We start from the raw sequence: 17,347 nt of genomic DNA, 5'->3' as shown, positions 1-17,347 counted from the left end.
AGCAAAATCTTCATAGGTCAATATAACCCTTCTTATTAAATTATATATTACTGTGTTTCGGTAGTGACACATTTGGGGAGAGGACAAATATTCCAAAACTTACAAAAAAAATACAATATGAGAATTAACTGCACAATTACTAGAAATGTGTAACTTGGATATTATGCAATTTGCATACATACAAAGTTTGTGGAAAAAGACTCTTTTAATGTATTAATCTTAGAATATACCTGCCTACTAAAAAAATCAGTTCTTAAGCTATCAACTATACAAACTGAACTGAAACAAATCGAAAAGGACAATACGTAATCATGAATGGAAAAAAAGACATTAATGTGTCATCTTATGACAGCTTTATTTACACAATACACACAGGTATAAAGTTTGCAGACAAGCCACCAACAGGCTTCTGAAATGTGCTCATATGTTCTCATTTCACCATTTAGGGTTTTTTTTCCCCCTTCATGCTTAAGATAATATAAATATCTTATTAAAATTCACATCCAGTCCAAAACTAAATCATAATTAAAAAAAAAAAAGTAAAAATGAAATTTGAAGTGCTTTGAGATGATTCATATACAATCATTCAAAAGGTTTTTATGCTCACCAAGGCTGCATTAATTTGATCAAAAATACAGTGTAATAAAGTAAAAACAGCAATTCTGTGAATTATTATTCACGATACTTCTATTATCACTCTAATATGCTGATTTGCTGCTCAATATATATATTACTGCTGTCAAATCAATTAATCGTGATTAATCATCTAAAGTTTGTTTACATAATAAAAGCATGTGTATATATCTAAATGTATATTTATGTATATATAAATACACTAATGTATTTAAGAAATATTTACACATATATATGCATTCATATTTAAATATGATTTATATTATATATAAATTATATATTACATTAATTTCTTAAATATGTACATGTGTGCGTGTATATTTATATATACATATACACAGCGCACACACACATTTTCTACGAACACAAACTTTAATTTTGGATGCAATTAATCACGATCAATCCATTTAACAATACTAAAAATCATCAATGTTGAAAACACTTTTAGGATTATTTGATGACTAGAAAATTCAGATGAACAGCATTTATTTGAAATATAAATCTTTTGTAACATTATACCTTTCTTTACTGTCACTTTTGATCAGTTTAATGCATCCTTGATAAGCATTAATTACTTAAAGAAAATCTTACTGACCCCAAATTTTTTAACTGTATTTTTAAGATCAACATAAACTCAACAAGCTCAGAATCTCCTTCAAATTATACAAAAAGAGCTCCCACAGGACAAACTCTTTAAAAGAAACTCAAGATCCAAACTCTAAACCATCACGTAAGGTGTCAATCTGTTACAAATAAATTCTGAAAGCAAGGGCAACATGTCATCCGTGGCAGAATATACGAACGGTCATAAACAGGTCTGAACATCCTAGTGCCGTACACTGAAATGAAGCCACGCTTTCACACAACCAGCCAAAGAAACGGAAAGCCCTTGTGCCCAGGCATGTCTGACGTCTGACTGTACTGTGCATATGTTGCGGCGGAGGAAGGCTTCTCTTCATATACAGCTAGCTTATTGACTGGCAGAGGTAAAGCAGCTCTGATGGGCGTGGATCAGGTCCGGCGCGGCTCCAGCCTGTGGGACAGCTGTGATAGGGTGCGCTGGTTGTCAATCACGCTAATGTGACGCACATAGCTCCGCACGTCCTGATGGCTTTTACCAGTCACCTGTGGTGCTTCTTGATCTGTAGTAATGAAAGAGAGAGAAAGGCTTTGAGTTTTGCTGAATTTGATGAACTCAAACATGATTTTAATGTTGCTGTTGGTGTTGGTGTCTTACTGAATGGCTGACTTCGGCAGTATCTCATGATTCTGACTGTGTTTGCAATCATTCTCTGGAAAACACACAAGAAACATTCAACAAATCCAGTTTAAAATGGTCTCAGAGATGGTGAGATTGATTCTTTGCAAACTCACCATTTTCTCAAAGTTCACCAGTCTGTCAGTAAACGTCTTGTTACCCTCATGTGTGAAAGTCATGTCTGGAAGAGCAAAAATAAACGTTACACATTTCAGCAATAAAAAAAAAACAGCATCTTTCTGTGTCATTATAAAACTATACAGTTCACATGATTTTGTGATTTCCATTAAATGAGTACTCTGACTCTTGATTTCATCAGAATATTGCAGCTACTAACCTGTTATTAGTTTCTCATTGCAGTTAATTGCATGCATAATGTACTGCGTGAATTGTGTGAATAAATATCTAAATGTACACTATGTTAAAAGTATAAAAGTGCTATTTAATTTTGTTGTATACTTAATATGGCATTTTAATAATAAAATAATTATTGTTATGATGTGTGTGATTAATTATTATTAATTATTAATTAATGTGTGATGATTAATTATTATTGTCTTAAATTAAAATATATATTTAAATAGATGTGATACTTATTCTATATAATATTTTATTAATATCAGAATATTAGTTATAAATATTTATTGAAAAATTATTAAAATAAACCAAAATTAAATTAAACAAAATAAAAGTATTTATTTATTTTTTTTAAGTATAAAAATATACAATCATTATAGAATTATTTAGAACTTTAACCATTAATTAATAGTGAATAAAATAAGTTTTTATTAATAAATCCATTTATGTATTTAAAATGTGGAAAATGCTACAATTTTTTTTACCATTAATTCACAACATATAATAAACCTTACAAAATAAAAAAGTATTTTTTATTTAAACTTTCAATATAAAAAATATACAATCATTATAGAATTATTGTGAAATTTACATTTTGACCATGACTGAAATTTAACCATTAATAAATTAATAAAATATGTTTTTTATTATTAAATCCATTTATGTATGTAAAATGTGGAAAATGCTACTAAAAAGATAAATAGATGCAATATTTATTATACATAATATTTTTATTACATATCAGAATATTAGCTATAAGTATTTACTTGAATAATTATTCAAATAAACCTTACAAAATAAAAAGTACACTTTTACAAATTTTTAAAAATTTGTAAAATATACAATCATTATAGTATTACTTATAAATTTACATTTTGAATTGAATTTGAACTGAAATTTAACCATTAATTATTAAAACATGTTTATTATTATTATTATTATTATTATTATTAAATAATTTAAAATATATATTAAAAATGTGGAGAATGCTACTAATAAAGACCATTTAGGTGTGTCACACATATTAATTAGTTAAACATTTTTGCAGATAAGTATATATTGTGCCTCTATGTGAATTTCTTTATGAATCTTAGAATTAAAATAAAACACACTGGAGCAGTTCCTATACTTCCATGTGATATTTAACAGCTTTGCTGACTTTTCTGTTACTTAAAATGTGGAAAATGCTACTAATATGGACCATGTTGATGTGTCACACATTTGACATGTTTAAAGCTCACCTTTAATTAATAAAGGCATGAAGGGAATAATAGGTGGTTCTAACTTGGCCATGGTAAGTCGATATGCTCTGTGATTTCTGGAGGGATCCTGCAATGAGAAAGACAACAGATCTCTGAAATCCTCTTTAAGCAGTTTTAATATTAGTTGACATATTTAGATCACTAGCAGTTGAACTACACTGTTAAACTCACCATCAGGTTTTCAAACTCCCCATAAAACTTCTTGAACTTGCTGGGCAGTTTCTGCGAGAAGGCACATCAGAGAATCAGAGTCAAACAGTTAGTCATGACAGTGTCTGTTATTTATATGTGCGTGTGCATGTGTGTGGTTCACGCTCACCTCCCATGTCTGATTGAGTCGACAAACCGCAGGGTTTCCCAGGCCCATGATAATGGCAAAGAATGAGTTCAAATTCTTAAACTCTTTACAGCTTATGAAAGAGCAAACACACACTGTTTAGAGTAGAGCAATCTGTACTTGGCAGTGCTGGGCCTGTTACTTTAAAAAAGTAATTAGTTATAGTTACTAGTTACTTCTCACAAATAGTAACTGAGTTACGTCACTATAAAAGTAAATATAGCAGCAATACAGGGCCAAGCACTAGGCAAGCAAGGCAGCAAGCATCTTTGCAGAGATACAGCCTCAGAGTCATTTTGGCTCAAATTTGTTGCATTGTTAAACATAAACGGTTTTGTCTACTGACACAAAATCCATGACACAAAAACTTTGTGTCAGCACAAAGATCTGACTCAATTTTGGTGAAAATCAGGCTGAAGGTTGTGGAGATTTTCAGCATAAATCAAAATGGCGGACAGGAAGTTCAGCCGATTGTGGCATAATTGATATCTATGTTGTTGGCATGACCCGAGGAATATTTTGAGACCAGTTTCGTTACAACAGGCTAATGCAATCAGAAGTAATTAGCAGTTTTGACAATATATTAATTAATTATGGAATGCTTTATTACTCTTGACCAATAGGTGGCGTTACCAAATTGATGTGGAGTGGTCAGTGTGAAGTGTCAATGGCAGGTACAAAGTTTGGTGTCAATATGTCAAAGCTTTGCAGAGATACAGCCTTAGATGCACTTTGGCATCTTTCCAGCAAATTCGTTGATGCGTTAAACAAAAACTGTTTCATATATCAACATGTAATTCATATCTTTTTGCCAGCATGGTCTGAAGATGATCCGACTCAAATTTGGTGAAAATCGGACCAGTTGTCTAGGAGGAGTTCGAAAAAGTATGTTTTCAACATGAATCAGACAGAAAGTTTAGCCCACAGTGGCCTAATTGGTATGTATGTTGTCGGCATGATCCAAGGGATATTTTGAGACTAGTTTCATTACAATAGGCTAATGAATGCAATCAAAAGTTATTAGCATTTTTAGAAATTTCATAATTAATGGTTAATAGTACTCTTGGCCAATAGGTGGCGCTGTTACCAAATTGATGTGGCGTGCTCAGTGTGAGGTGACAATGGCGCATAAAAAATTTGGCGTCAATATGTCAAAGCTTTGCAGAGATACAGCCTCAGATGCAGTTTGGCATCTTTCCAACAAATTTGTTGGTGCGCTAAACAAAAACCGTTTCCTACTGTATATGGACACCACATATATATATAGTGGGTACGGAAAGTATTCAGACCCCCTTAAATTTTTCACTCTTTGTTATATTGCAGCCATTTGCTAAAATCATTTAAGTTCATTTTTTTTTCCTCATTAATGTACACACAGCACTCCATATTGATAGAAAAACACAGAATTGTTGACATTTTTGCAGATTTATTAAAAAAGAAAAACTGAAATATCACATGGTTCTAAGTATTCAGACCCTTTGCTGTGACACTCATATATTTAACTCAGGTGCTGTCCATTTCTTCTGATCATCCTTGAGATGGTTCTACACCTTCATTTGAGTCCAGCTGTGTTTGATTATACTGATTGGACTTGATTAGAAAAGCCACACACCTGTCTATATAAGACCTTACAGCTCACAGTGCATGTCAGAGCAAATGAGAATCATGAGGTCAAAGGAACTGCCTGAAAAGCTCAGAGACAGAATTGTGGCAAGGCACAGATTTGGCCAAGGTTGCAAAAAAAATTCTGCTGAGCTATCAGGAGAGAGGAGCCTTGGTGAGAGAGGTAAAGAAGAACCCAAAGATCACTGTGGCTGAGCTCCAGAGATGCAGTCGGGAGATGGGAGAAAGTTGTAGAAAGTCAACCATCACTGCAGCCCTCCACCAGTCGGGGCTTTATGGCAGAGTGGCCCGACGGAAGCCTCTCCTCAGTGCAAGACACATGAAAGCCCGCATGGAGTTTGCTAAAAAACACCTGAAGGACTCCAAGATGGTGAGAAATAAGATTCTCTGGTCTGATGAGACTAAGATAGAACTTTTTGGCCTTAATTCTAAGCGGTATGTGTGAAGAAAACCAGGCACTGCTCATCACCTGTCCAATACAGTCCCAACAGTGAAGCATGGTGGTGGCAGCATCATGCTGTGGGGGTGTTTTTCAGCTGCAGGGACAGGACGACTGGTTGCAATCGAGGGAAAGATGAATGCGGCCAAGTACAGGGATATCCTGGACGAAAACCTTCTCCAGAGTGCTCAGGACCTCAGACTGGGCCAAAGGTTTACCTTCCAACAAGACAATGACCCTAAGCACACAGCTAAAATAACGAAGGAGTGGCTTCACAACAACTCCGTGACGGTTCTTGAATGGCCCAGCCAGAGCCCTGACTTAAACCCAATTGAGCATCTCTGGAGAGACCTAAAAATGGCTGTCCACCAACGTTTACCATCCAACCTGACAGAACTGCAGAGGATCTGCAAGGAGGAATGGCAGAGGATCCCCAAATCCAGGTGTGAAAAACTTGTTGCATCTTTCCCAATAAGACTCATGGCTGTATTAGATCAAAAGGGTGCTTCTACTAAATACTGAGCAAAGGGTCTGAATACTTAGGACCATGTGATATTTCAGTTTTTCTTTTTTAATAAATCTGCAAAAATGTCAACAATTCTGTGTTTTTCTGTCAATATGGGGTGCTGTGTGTACATTAATGAGGAAAAAAAATGATTTTAGCAAATGGCTGCAATATAACAAAGAGTGAAAAATTTAAGGGGGTCTGAATACTTTCCGTACCCCCTGTATATATATATATATATATATATATATACTGTATAGCTTTTTGTCAACATTGTCTGAAGATAATCCGAGACAATTGTGGTGAAAATCTGAGAAACAGTCTAGGAGGAGTTTGAAAAAGTAGGTTTTCAACATAAATCAAAATGACGGGACAAGAAGTTCAGCCCACAATGGCATAATTGGTATCGATGCTCTCGGCATGATCCAAGGAATATATCAAGACCAGTTTCATTAGAGTAGGTTAATTTAAAGAAAAGTTATTAGCATTTTCAAAATTTTATTATAACTTTTGACTATGTAGTGGCGCTGCCTCCAAACTTTTTGAGTAATGCCAGGGCATGGTGACGAAGACACATACTGAGTTTTGTAAAGATACGGCAATGCGTTCATAAAACAGCATTTTTTGACAAAATTCCAAATAGGCGATGCCCAAAATGTCTGACATGGAAAAAACTGGGTATGGTTTGACTCTTTAGGTTTGAGCATGATGCACCGAATCTAAAGAGACCAGTTTTGTGATTTTTGGCCATTGAGAAGTTATAAGCAAAAATATCAATTTTTCATATCTTCTGATCAGTAGGTGGCACTGCACCAAAACACTGCAGGTAGCCTCAGGTCACGCTTGTTATAACACACACCAAGTTTGGTCTCAGTATGCTGAACCATTGTGGAAATATAGCCTCACATCCATTTTTGCATGCTTTTCGTCAAATTTTTTTTTGCAGGTTATTCGAAAACAGTTTGACCAATCAACTTGAATTCCATAACTTTTTGTCAGCATGGCCTGATGATGATCTGAGCCAATTTTAGTGAAAATCAGACAAACTGTCTAGGAAAAGTTCAAAATAGTAGGTTTTTCGAACAATTAAAAATAGCAAAAAAAAAAGTTTGAGCTACAGAGTTTGAGTTAGAGACTCCAAATTTGCTGTGGTTAATGTTGAGACTGTCCTCTATCATTGTGCCAAATTTCACAACTTTCAGACAAGAGGTTCTATGGTCTGCCATAGATTTAAGAGCGGAAGAAGAAGAAAAAAAAACATTAATGGATACAATAGGTGCCATCGCACATTCGGTGCTTGGCCCCTAACTAGTTACCAGGGAAAGTAACTATTGTTTTACTTTTTTTGAAAAAATCTTTTGAAACTACTGCTTAAATTTTGAACAGCTGCAAACTTAAAACCTTCTGACTGGACCCTATTAAATCTACTTCTCAAGCCAGCATAAAATTTTTGTATCTAGTTGTAATTAACATGCAATTAGGTGTTCAAAAACATTACATTCAGTTTGCAATTAAGTATATTCTTTTAGTGTATAATTTCCATAATATGCACAAGTATGCCAAAGTGTACTTTTTTTTACAAGGGACAAGATGTGTACATACAGTAAATTAATATCATTAACACACCACAGAACAAAATGATTCATCACCCACACATACACGTCACACTTTTACGGTAAAGACTCACTGCGCTGCGATCTTGATGAACTTCTTGAGCAGTTGGACTCGTTTGCTGAGCGTGGGACACAAACAAACTTCTGTGACCACCCACAGCTGAACCTCATTAAAACGCCGCAGGAACAGATCCAGATTAGCCGTGGTCTTCTTGAAATGCTGACGGCCAAACGTGTGGTAAATCAGCTCATGCTAAAACACAAATACACAGACAATTACTATAACTCTACTGGAACTGGTAGTTAATAAAATATGTTAAAAGCAGAAAATGATTAGGTTTCAATCAAAATATCTTTACTTGTGTTTTGAAGATGGATTAAAGTCTCATGGGTTTGAAAAGATATTAGGGTGCATAAATGTTCATTTTTGGGTGAACTATCCCTTTAAGTGAGAGTAATTTTAAAACAGAAGCAGAACTGTGTGTACTGTTTTTACCTCGTGCACACAGTCGAAGAGCTCCCAGTCATAGAGCGTCATCTGATGAGCCAGATCTTTAGAGCTCATGAGTTCAAACGTGGACATGGAGCCTGCAGACGGCCCTTCCTGCTCCGGCAGTGGAGTCTACATGAACAAGTCGATTGATTGATCAGTTAATCAACCGGTCGGTTAGTTAATGTATGTTTGATCCTGTGTGTTTACAGCTGGTGTGTGTTTTAAATGCAGTCTCCGTGGGCTCTTACACACCAAAGAGTCGATCTGATCCCTCGGGCAGACAAACAGACGGCCATTAATACTCAGTGATGAGAAGATGGACACATCTGATGGCTTTAGAAGCTCTTTATCTGGGAAACACAAACATACAGTCATCAGTCAATCTGCTTTTAAAGATGTCAGTTATCAGCTGCTTTTCAAATGACTAAACAGGCAAGTTACTTATTAAAAATAACTAAGCACTTTTGCTATATTTACATGTCAAAAAGCAAACAAGTTAAAAAAAAAAAGTCCACCCGAAACGGAAATTTGCTGAAAATGTCCTCAACCTTGGGTCATCCAAGATGTAGATGAGTTTGTTTCTTTACCAGAACAGATTTGGAGAAATGTATAGCATTACATCACTTGATCACCAATAGATCCTCTATAGTGAATGGGTGCCGTCAGAATGAGAGTCCAAACAGCTGATTAAAACATCACAATAATAATCCACACCACTCCAGTCTATCAGTTAACATCTTGTGAAATGAAAAGCTGCATGTTTGTAAGAAGAAAATCCGTCATTAAGATGTTTTTAACATCAAACTGTTGCTTTACTGAGTCCTCTATCCATAATATTGCTTTCTCCAGTGAAAAAGACATCTTGTCTGAATCAGGAGAGAAATATGCACAGATCAAGCACTGTTTACAAAGCAAACATTTCTGAACAGCTCTAAACTTATACAGTATGTGGGTGGATTTTGATGTGAGAGGACAACGGGACATGGACTTTTTCACAGGAGGAAGCGTTATTATGGATTACTGACTGGTATTTTGGACAGAAGCGACAGTGTAAAGTTAAAACGTCTTCTTGATGGAATTGCTTTCTTATAAACAAGCAGCTTTTCTCTTCATTAGACATTAATTGATGGACTGGAGTGGTGTGGGTTACTTGTGGATTATTGTGCTATGTTTATCATGTACTCTCATTCTGACGGCACCCATTCACTGCAGAGGATCCAATGGTGAACAAGTGATGTAATGCTCCATTTCTCCAAATCTGTTCTGACGAAGAAACAAACTCAACCAAAACACACACACTAACACAAAACACTTTCTCAACCTTTAAATACTACATCAAATATACAAACACACACCCATAATGCCAATTGAGCTTGAGGTGACATCAGGTTCATGTGGTGTTAAAGGGTATTTCAGTTTTTTGGCTGAATTTTGTCAGTATATTTGGCAGTACATTTTTAACCTTTAGAAGTAATTACGAAAATACATTGAAAAAAAAAATTGGGGCTCTCAAATCAAAAATTTGTGATTAATCTCATCCAAAATAAAAGTTTATGTTTACATAAAATATATGTGTCTGTACTCTATATATTTATATGTATATACACTGTAAAAATGCTGGGTTAAACGCAATCGAGTGCTGGGTGAAATATGGACAAACTCAGCGACTGGGTTTTTTATTGTTAAGTGTTTAACCCAACCTTCCAGGTAGTTTTATTTAACTCAACTATTGTGTAAAAATTAGATTGGGGTATTCTGTATGAATAAATTACGTTGTCAGTTTTTAATTGAAAGGATCACAAACATCAGTGTGTATTTAACAAATGTCTTTTTATTTGCTTGCAATTAGTTTAAATAACTGAAACATTATTTTTATGAATCGGTGTGATATAGGTTAAAAGCACTGAGCACATCTATTTGGCTCAGCACCAGACAAGGTGCAAAAGCACGTTGGAATTTAGTAGTAAAAGTTTAAATACACCGGTGATTGTCCACATCAAATAATTAAAATCGTCAAGTTTTCAGGGGGCTCAAGTGGGTCAAAAAGAATCTCAGGTGGGACAAATCAGATCCGAGGGGTACCCCTTGGTTGAAATTGCATTTGATTTAGCTTTTCGTGTTTAAAATCGTATTCCAGGGGTGAAGGGGTCGGTCCTTCAGATCGTTTCAGGGGGGGATTCAGGATGTCATAGGGGGACTAAGCCCCCCCAAGCCCTCCCTTGACGCTGGGCCTGAGGACAACTGAGGGACACATATGCAACTGTTACAGAAGGTTCAAACACTCACTGATGTTCCAGAAGGAAAAAAACATGCACAACCAGCTGGGGGTGTAAACTTCTGAAGAGAATGAAGATGTCTGCATTTTTCTTATTTTGCCTAAATATTATATATATATATATATATATATATATATATGCATACACTGCCCTCCAAAAATTTAGAAACACTCCTGGCAAAGTGGTTTTAGATGATATCAGCATAAATCCTTATCATTCTTTGCTGCAAATACATTAAAGTAACTTGACATTATCATTGAAGACCAGCAATAATAATTTTCCTTTTGATTACATAATAATGGCAACATATACATGTCAAAGTCAGACATGCTCCTTTGCCAGCTGGGATGCCTGGTTACTGGTTTAAACTTGGCCCAGGTTTTTAAAAGATTTTTGGGTCAGCACACCTTAATAGCTTCAACAATTGATTGCCAATTAAGTTTAGAATACAATGAATTTAGGCCCAGATTATGCAGATCTGTAATAGCTGCTAATGCTGGATATTAAAACTATGTAAACTTTTGACCTCAACTGCATGTGTGAGTTGTGAGGTGTGTGAGCAGCACTGGGAAACAGAATATGAAACACTTAAGCAAGATGGGTGCAGCAAAGAGCTCAGAGGTCAAAGAGATAAGAGTCAGTGCATCAGCAGACTCTGCAAACACAGAATTAATCAACATGCAGTTAATCAAACACCAATGAAAACTGAGGAAATGGCTGTCAATACAGTGATAAGAATGGAAAAATAGCTTGTGTGCATGTGTGTGTTTGTTTGTGCGTGTGTGTGTTTGTTTGTGCGTGTGTGTATTTTCACCTCCGGCTGAGTTGAGGTGGATGAGCAGAAGATCATCTCCTGAGCCCAGCTTATCGGTAACTGCAGTGATGACCTCTCTGACAGACGCAGCGACGGGCACTCGGATTGTGGAGTAGGTATGATCACTGCAGTACACCTTAAAGAGGACTTCACCAACACAACACCCATTAAAACATGGATAAATCATGTTTTAAACAACAAAACTGTAAATGTCATTGGTTCACATTTAAATATTCACATTTAATTTTTCCTAAAGTCTTATTCTCTTTTAAATATTTTTGTGTGTTTTTAAGCCTTCCTTTTTCTGTCTCTGGTAAATAAAATAAAATAAAATAAATAAAATACAGACTCACTCTCATCTGTGCTTTTGATTGGCTGTCTCTTCTGCAGTCTGTCGTTCCCTGTGCTGAACTGACGCAGCAGGACTTTGTGCTGAAATGAGAGAGAAGGACTATCACATGACACATATTCAGCACTAAAGACAATACTATAGAAACTCTGTTTGTTTTTATTTTCCCCTTACCTTTTTCTGAGAGGGACGGCCATCATCACAGCTGTGAATAAATGTTATGAATGTTATGATTATGAAGAAGTAAAAAGTTTCTCAATCTGATTTCTTAACCCTATAAACTCTGTATTATATTTGATACACATTTCTAAGGCCTCTATTTATTGGTTCATCTCTCAATCATTATTCTCTTGCATTGCATTACATGTTTTGTCCCCACAATAAAGAAATGACAGAGCTTTGATCATAACACTAAGCATTAAAATATCATCATATTAAGACATATCAGATATAGGGTGACATCTGGTATTTTATATATCTTATATAAGTAGTATGCTATATGAAAAGGTCTCAATGATTTACATTATAGTCTCAATATAAGATGAATCTGATGTATCAAATACAACACCAGGCGAAACAACATATGCTTTTAAAAAGTCAATAAATTAAACCATCTAAAACAATTGTATGTTTCTGACTATTACTTCATATGTCTACACAGGGTTGAAAATCTCTGATCTGTACGAGCATGTTTTTACTTCTGTTTGATGAACTTCTCTAGTTCGGGCAGCTGGTCTTTCAGTGCTGGAATGAGTCTGGCATCTTCACAAACTGTTTCATAAAACTCCTGCAACAAACGACACGCTCAGATTGAGAATGAAACACACACTAAATCCCAGCGGGACACAGGAAGTCTCTACAAAGTGAATTAAATAGCTTCGTTAACTGGCTAAACTTGAATCAGCCAACACTGCTGAGCAGATCGGAGCAGACCTGAGTCAGGTGAAGCTGCTGACCTGGAGGAAGTTGAAAGAGCTGTCCTCCTCCTGCAGGTGGTCTGTGTTGATGGCGGCCCACTGTAACACCAGACGAATCACCCTGCGCTTGTTATTGAGAGCGTAATCCATCCGCTCCTGTTCACTGCCCTGAGACGACTGAGCATGATAAGTGAACGAACGCTAAGGACTTCAGAGCCAAAAACAGACACCCACAATCTGAGAGTTTAGTGACTTTCACATTTACTGAATTGAACAGTATTTATAAAGGACACAGCTATGGTACATTGACCATATTAACCGAACTACAAACACTTCAGTAACATATTTCACCAATCAGTCAGTAGAGCTGTAAAGGATATTGGGCCATGAGCAGTGGACACAACTGACTGTTCGGGACAAAAACACAGTGCATAAGCAAAAAGTCATCCAAAGCAGGATCTACAGAGACAGAGAAAGAGAAAAGTTAGTTAAATTGGCTACAATTTGCAACATGAGGCTTAGTAAAGTGTTTTTAAGTAAGTTTACTTACAATGGATCTACTTTAGCACAATCAAATATACTTTAGTATCTTTAGTTGGACTTCAGCACTACTTCTGCACAATTAAAATGCATTAAGTGCAAAAATAGTTCCAATTTAGCAGACTTTAAATATACCAGTTTAATAATACTACTAATAATAATAATACTAAGTATAATTGCAGGTACATAATATGTAAATGTATTTGTAGTATACAATAAACATATTTAAAATACATTTTAGTATATGTATTTTTTACTAGGGTAAGGATTGCAAGCAAGTTTTACAAATGTTGTACACAAGGGCAAAATCTATACTACTGTTCAAAATTAAGGGGTTGGTAAAAGGTTTTATTTTTAATAATTTTGTGACATAATTGTGCAATCTTATTACAATTCAAAATAATGATTTTATATGTTAAAATGTAATTTATTCCTGTGATGCAAAGCTGAATTTTCAGCATCATTACTCCAGCCTTTAGCGTCACATGATCCTTCAGAAATCAATCTAATATGCTGATTTGCTGCTTGAGAAACATTTATTATTATGAATGTTGAAAAAGTTTTTGATGAATACAAAATTAAAGAAAAAAACACAAATGTTTTCACTGTCACGGAAAGAAAGAAAGAAAGAAAGAAAGAAAGAAAGAAAGAAAGAAAGAAAAAGAAAGAAAGAAAAATTAAAAAGTAATGTGTATGATAACACATTTTAGGGATCAGCATACATAATTATCATAAATATTTATTATATGCATTCCCATGACTTTTCCAGTCCTGGGAAATTCTAAAAATTCCTAATATTTCCAGGTTTTCCATTAGCATGGGAAATTTTTCATTGTTTGTTTACTGAAAGCTTATGTGACTGACTGTGACGGTTAGCTCTGCTCATATTTCAGCCCACACAGGGCTCCAGATAATTATGGAATAACCTCATATCAATAATGAACAAAACGTGAGAAAGCAACTGAAATTAGAAAATCTATTGAAAATAGAAAGCTGCAATCAGCCACTTCCTGTTTCACTATTTAACTGCATATTTTGCACAGATTGCATACTACCTGACTCTGTGAACTGGGAGTCGAGTTTCATTGTCTCCAGAAGATGTTCCAGAATCTTCTCTGGAGTTCCTGACATCACAGTATATCTGAAGAACAGGTACATGTTATACAGTTTGAGGTTCTACAGCAGTTCTTAATGTTAAACCTGACAGAATAGAAAGAATAGAAATGATGTACTTGAGAGGAGATGAACTGGAGCCCCTGTTGTTAGTTTTCTCCAAAACCAACACATCCTCTTCATGTTCCTTCAGACGGACAGTGTTTGCCTCCACATCCTGAATACATACATAAATTAATCAGAATTAGATTTAATCATAACAAATCAAATGTAATGTACTAACATCTAAAATGACTGGTTAGGTCACTCAACAGAGAAAAGTGATGTGCTCAGCTAATGCTGGATTAGTGCTGTTGTGATAGTGTTGTGATAGACATCAGCAGTTTAGCAGACATACACACTAAACTCACTATTACAGCAGTGAACTGAGAGTTCAGGTCGTACAGCTAAATTATGAATGATCAAATGGAGGTATTTATCAGTAATGTTTTCCATAATGTCACTTTTGTAATGTATTGTTGCAATTCATCAACACTACCAGTAGAGGGAGACTAATACTTAAGTTATAGCAGAAGTTCTCAACCTATTTTGTCTGAAGGCCTGTGATCTTAATGGCTAATATTTACTTTTCTTTTAAAAAGTACACTGACTAATTGTTGCATAGGGAAGACAGAGGCAAGCTGTCATTGCATTAACACATGCAGCTGTATTTTATCAACTGTACATTTTTCTTTAAGGCTTTAAGATTTATATATAAACTGACTGTAAAAAATAAATGTACTTTTAAGTACATTAAGGAAAAAGTGTGACAGCTAGCCCCGGTTTGCTAATAAGATCATAAACTACACCATGTTAAATTCTTCATACATACTGAGTGATACAGTGAATACCAATTGTTTTTTGTCCAGTTGCATCATGTTGTGTAATTATGCAACAAATGAGCCTAGAATGTGAAATCTAAATTAAATCTCTAAATCTCACTATATTTGTTTATATAGTAGGCATCCTGTTTGTGTGTGTTCCAAAGATAAACGGACAGCTACACACACACACACACACACCCTCACTACCAGACTGAGCTTCCGCTTAGACGCTGCTCCGGCTTTTCTGAGCTCAGCTCTCTATTGTCAGAGCGCTGGGAGAGAGATTCTCCTGTGCTGTTGATGGACGGACCATTATACAATACAAACACAACACGAATGCAGCCAGAGAATACTATTAAACGATGACTGAATAGTCATTGGGCCAACAGTTCACTAGCAATAATGCAATTAAGGGAAAATGGAATTGGGGGAATTGTGTAGTGACAAAAAATGTTAAACTAACCTTTTTTTTTGTCTCGATTCTGGACATACACTTCGTGAATTGCATTCTGGGATGTTTTTTTATTTTATTTTATTTTATTTATTTTTAGTAAATTATTTAATGAAAAGGTTAGGTTTGTAAAAAAATAAATAAAAAGCTCAGTAAAATAAATACAAATAATTACATCATGTAGACAAAAAATGCAAATTAAAATGACAAATCACAGCAAAATTACTAAAAAAACTATGAAATTTGAAAATAGAAAATATAAAGATAAAATCTGTCAAACTATTATGAAAAACCATCAAAGTATGTTAATGATACTAAAATAATAAATATATAAAAAAAACCATAAACTATAGACTTTTAGTTTTAAAAAATTAAAATAAAACCTGAAAATCTAAAAATAAAAGCTAAATATCAATATGTACTATAATAGTATATAAATCATACTACTACTTAAACGGGTACAATTTACATTTGAATACTTTTGCAATGTACTTACTTCAGATTTTTTATTTTTAATAAATTTATGAAGTTTCAATTCTGTTTTTGCTTTGTCATTATGGTGTATGGAGTGCAGATTGATGTGGGGAAAAAGTCATTTAAAGCAGTTTTTTTTTTTTTTTTTTTTTTTTTTATTATTTTTTTAAATAAAACTCATTAATTTAGATCTAAAAAAAATCCACATGAAGCATATTCTACTATATTGTATTTTATTTCTTTTATATTTCTTGTATATATTTCTACTATATTCTACAATATTTAATTTAATGTAATTGTATTTTATTTACTTATTTATTTTTACATCCCTAAATGATGTAAACTTAACGCACCAACAAGTCAAAATTTATAGTATAACAAGTGCAGGTTAGCACTTTCTTCAGTGTAGGGTATATGACAAAGCACTTTTCTAAGTGTAGAGCATTTGTGTTGTTGTGAATAATGACCACTGACCCTGAGGATTCTGTTGAAGTCTTCTTTATCCACTCTCAGAAAGTGGCAGTTGTCCTCTCTCAGTACGATAGACGCTGCCCGAGGTGCGTCATTCACCAGAGCCAACTTCCCGAAGTCATCTCCCTCATGTAACGTGCAAACTACACCCTGCAATGAGACATGACATCTAAACAGCCCGCTGCCGTCTGCCAAGAGCCAGACAAACCAGCAAAGAGCACAGACAGTTATGAAAACATATTCCAGCTGTAATTCAATTTGCACACACACTCTTTCCTGGCACAGTCTTCATGTACTAGAATTGGCTTGAGTGTGATTAGCTGCTCTGCATTATCACACATTAAACGCTTCATTAGTCTGCTGAATGTGAAGCATTAGTAGGGAATTACTAGTCTGACCTTTCCATAGATCACCACGTTAACCGAGCCCTTCAGGATGATGTACCATGACGTGCCCTCCTCCCCTTGATTAAACACTAGGAACAAAAGAGATCGATAGTGAACATCAAACTCATCTGATGCAGAACACAGACACAAACTAGACAAATAATCATAAATTA

The 17,347-nt window shown here is 34.9% G+C and overlaps 1 protein-coding gene across 4 annotated transcripts in view; it reads right to left on the bottom strand.

Annotated features, from left to right (window-relative positions):
* Positions 1-338: 338 nt before the first annotated feature.
* Positions 339-17,347, bottom strand: part of rapgef4a (Rap guanine nucleotide exchange factor 4a) — a 69,598-nt gene continuing 52,589 nt past the window's right edge. For 3 of the 4 annotated variants that reach the window (XM_051119742.1, XM_051119741.1, XM_051119743.1), the window contains 19 exons: positions 17,187-17,263; positions 16,792-16,938; positions 14,649-14,746; positions 14,472-14,557; positions 13,257-13,335; positions 12,916-13,066; positions 12,658-12,746; positions 12,134-12,164; positions 11,964-12,042; positions 11,611-11,757; positions 8,773-8,870; positions 8,524-8,649; positions 8,102-8,280; positions 3,830-3,920; positions 3,682-3,732; positions 3,490-3,577; positions 2,008-2,072; positions 1,871-1,925; positions 339-1,775 (listed from right to left, as the gene is read on the bottom strand). In XM_051119742.1, coding sequence (XP_050975699.1) covers positions 1,645-1,775; positions 1,871-1,925; positions 2,008-2,072; positions 3,490-3,577; positions 3,682-3,732; positions 3,830-3,920; positions 8,102-8,280; positions 8,524-8,649; positions 8,773-8,870; positions 11,611-11,757; positions 11,964-12,042; positions 12,134-12,164; positions 12,658-12,746; positions 12,916-13,066; positions 13,257-13,335; positions 14,472-14,557; positions 14,649-14,746; positions 16,792-16,938; positions 17,187-17,263 — 1,868 coding nt within the window. In that variant the 3' untranslated portion in view covers positions 339-1,644. Of the gene's footprint in view, positions 1,776-1,870; positions 1,926-2,007; positions 2,073-3,489; positions 3,578-3,681; positions 3,733-3,829; positions 3,921-8,101; positions 8,281-8,523; positions 8,650-8,772; positions 8,871-11,610; positions 11,758-11,963; positions 12,043-12,133; positions 12,165-12,657; positions 12,747-12,892; positions 13,067-13,256; positions 13,336-14,471; positions 14,558-14,648; positions 14,747-16,791; positions 16,939-17,186; positions 17,264-17,347 lie in introns of those variants that run through there. The other variant, XM_051119744.1, reaches the window with a different exon arrangement.

Source organism: Labeo rohita, chromosome 9 (genome assembly GCF_022985175.1).
Source record: "Labeo rohita strain BAU-BD-2019 chromosome 9, IGBB_LRoh.1.0, whole genome shotgun sequence".
NCBI lineage: Eukaryota > Metazoa > Chordata > Actinopteri > Cypriniformes > Cyprinidae > Labeo > Labeo rohita.
This window is presented reverse-complemented; position numbering and strand designations above follow the sequence as displayed.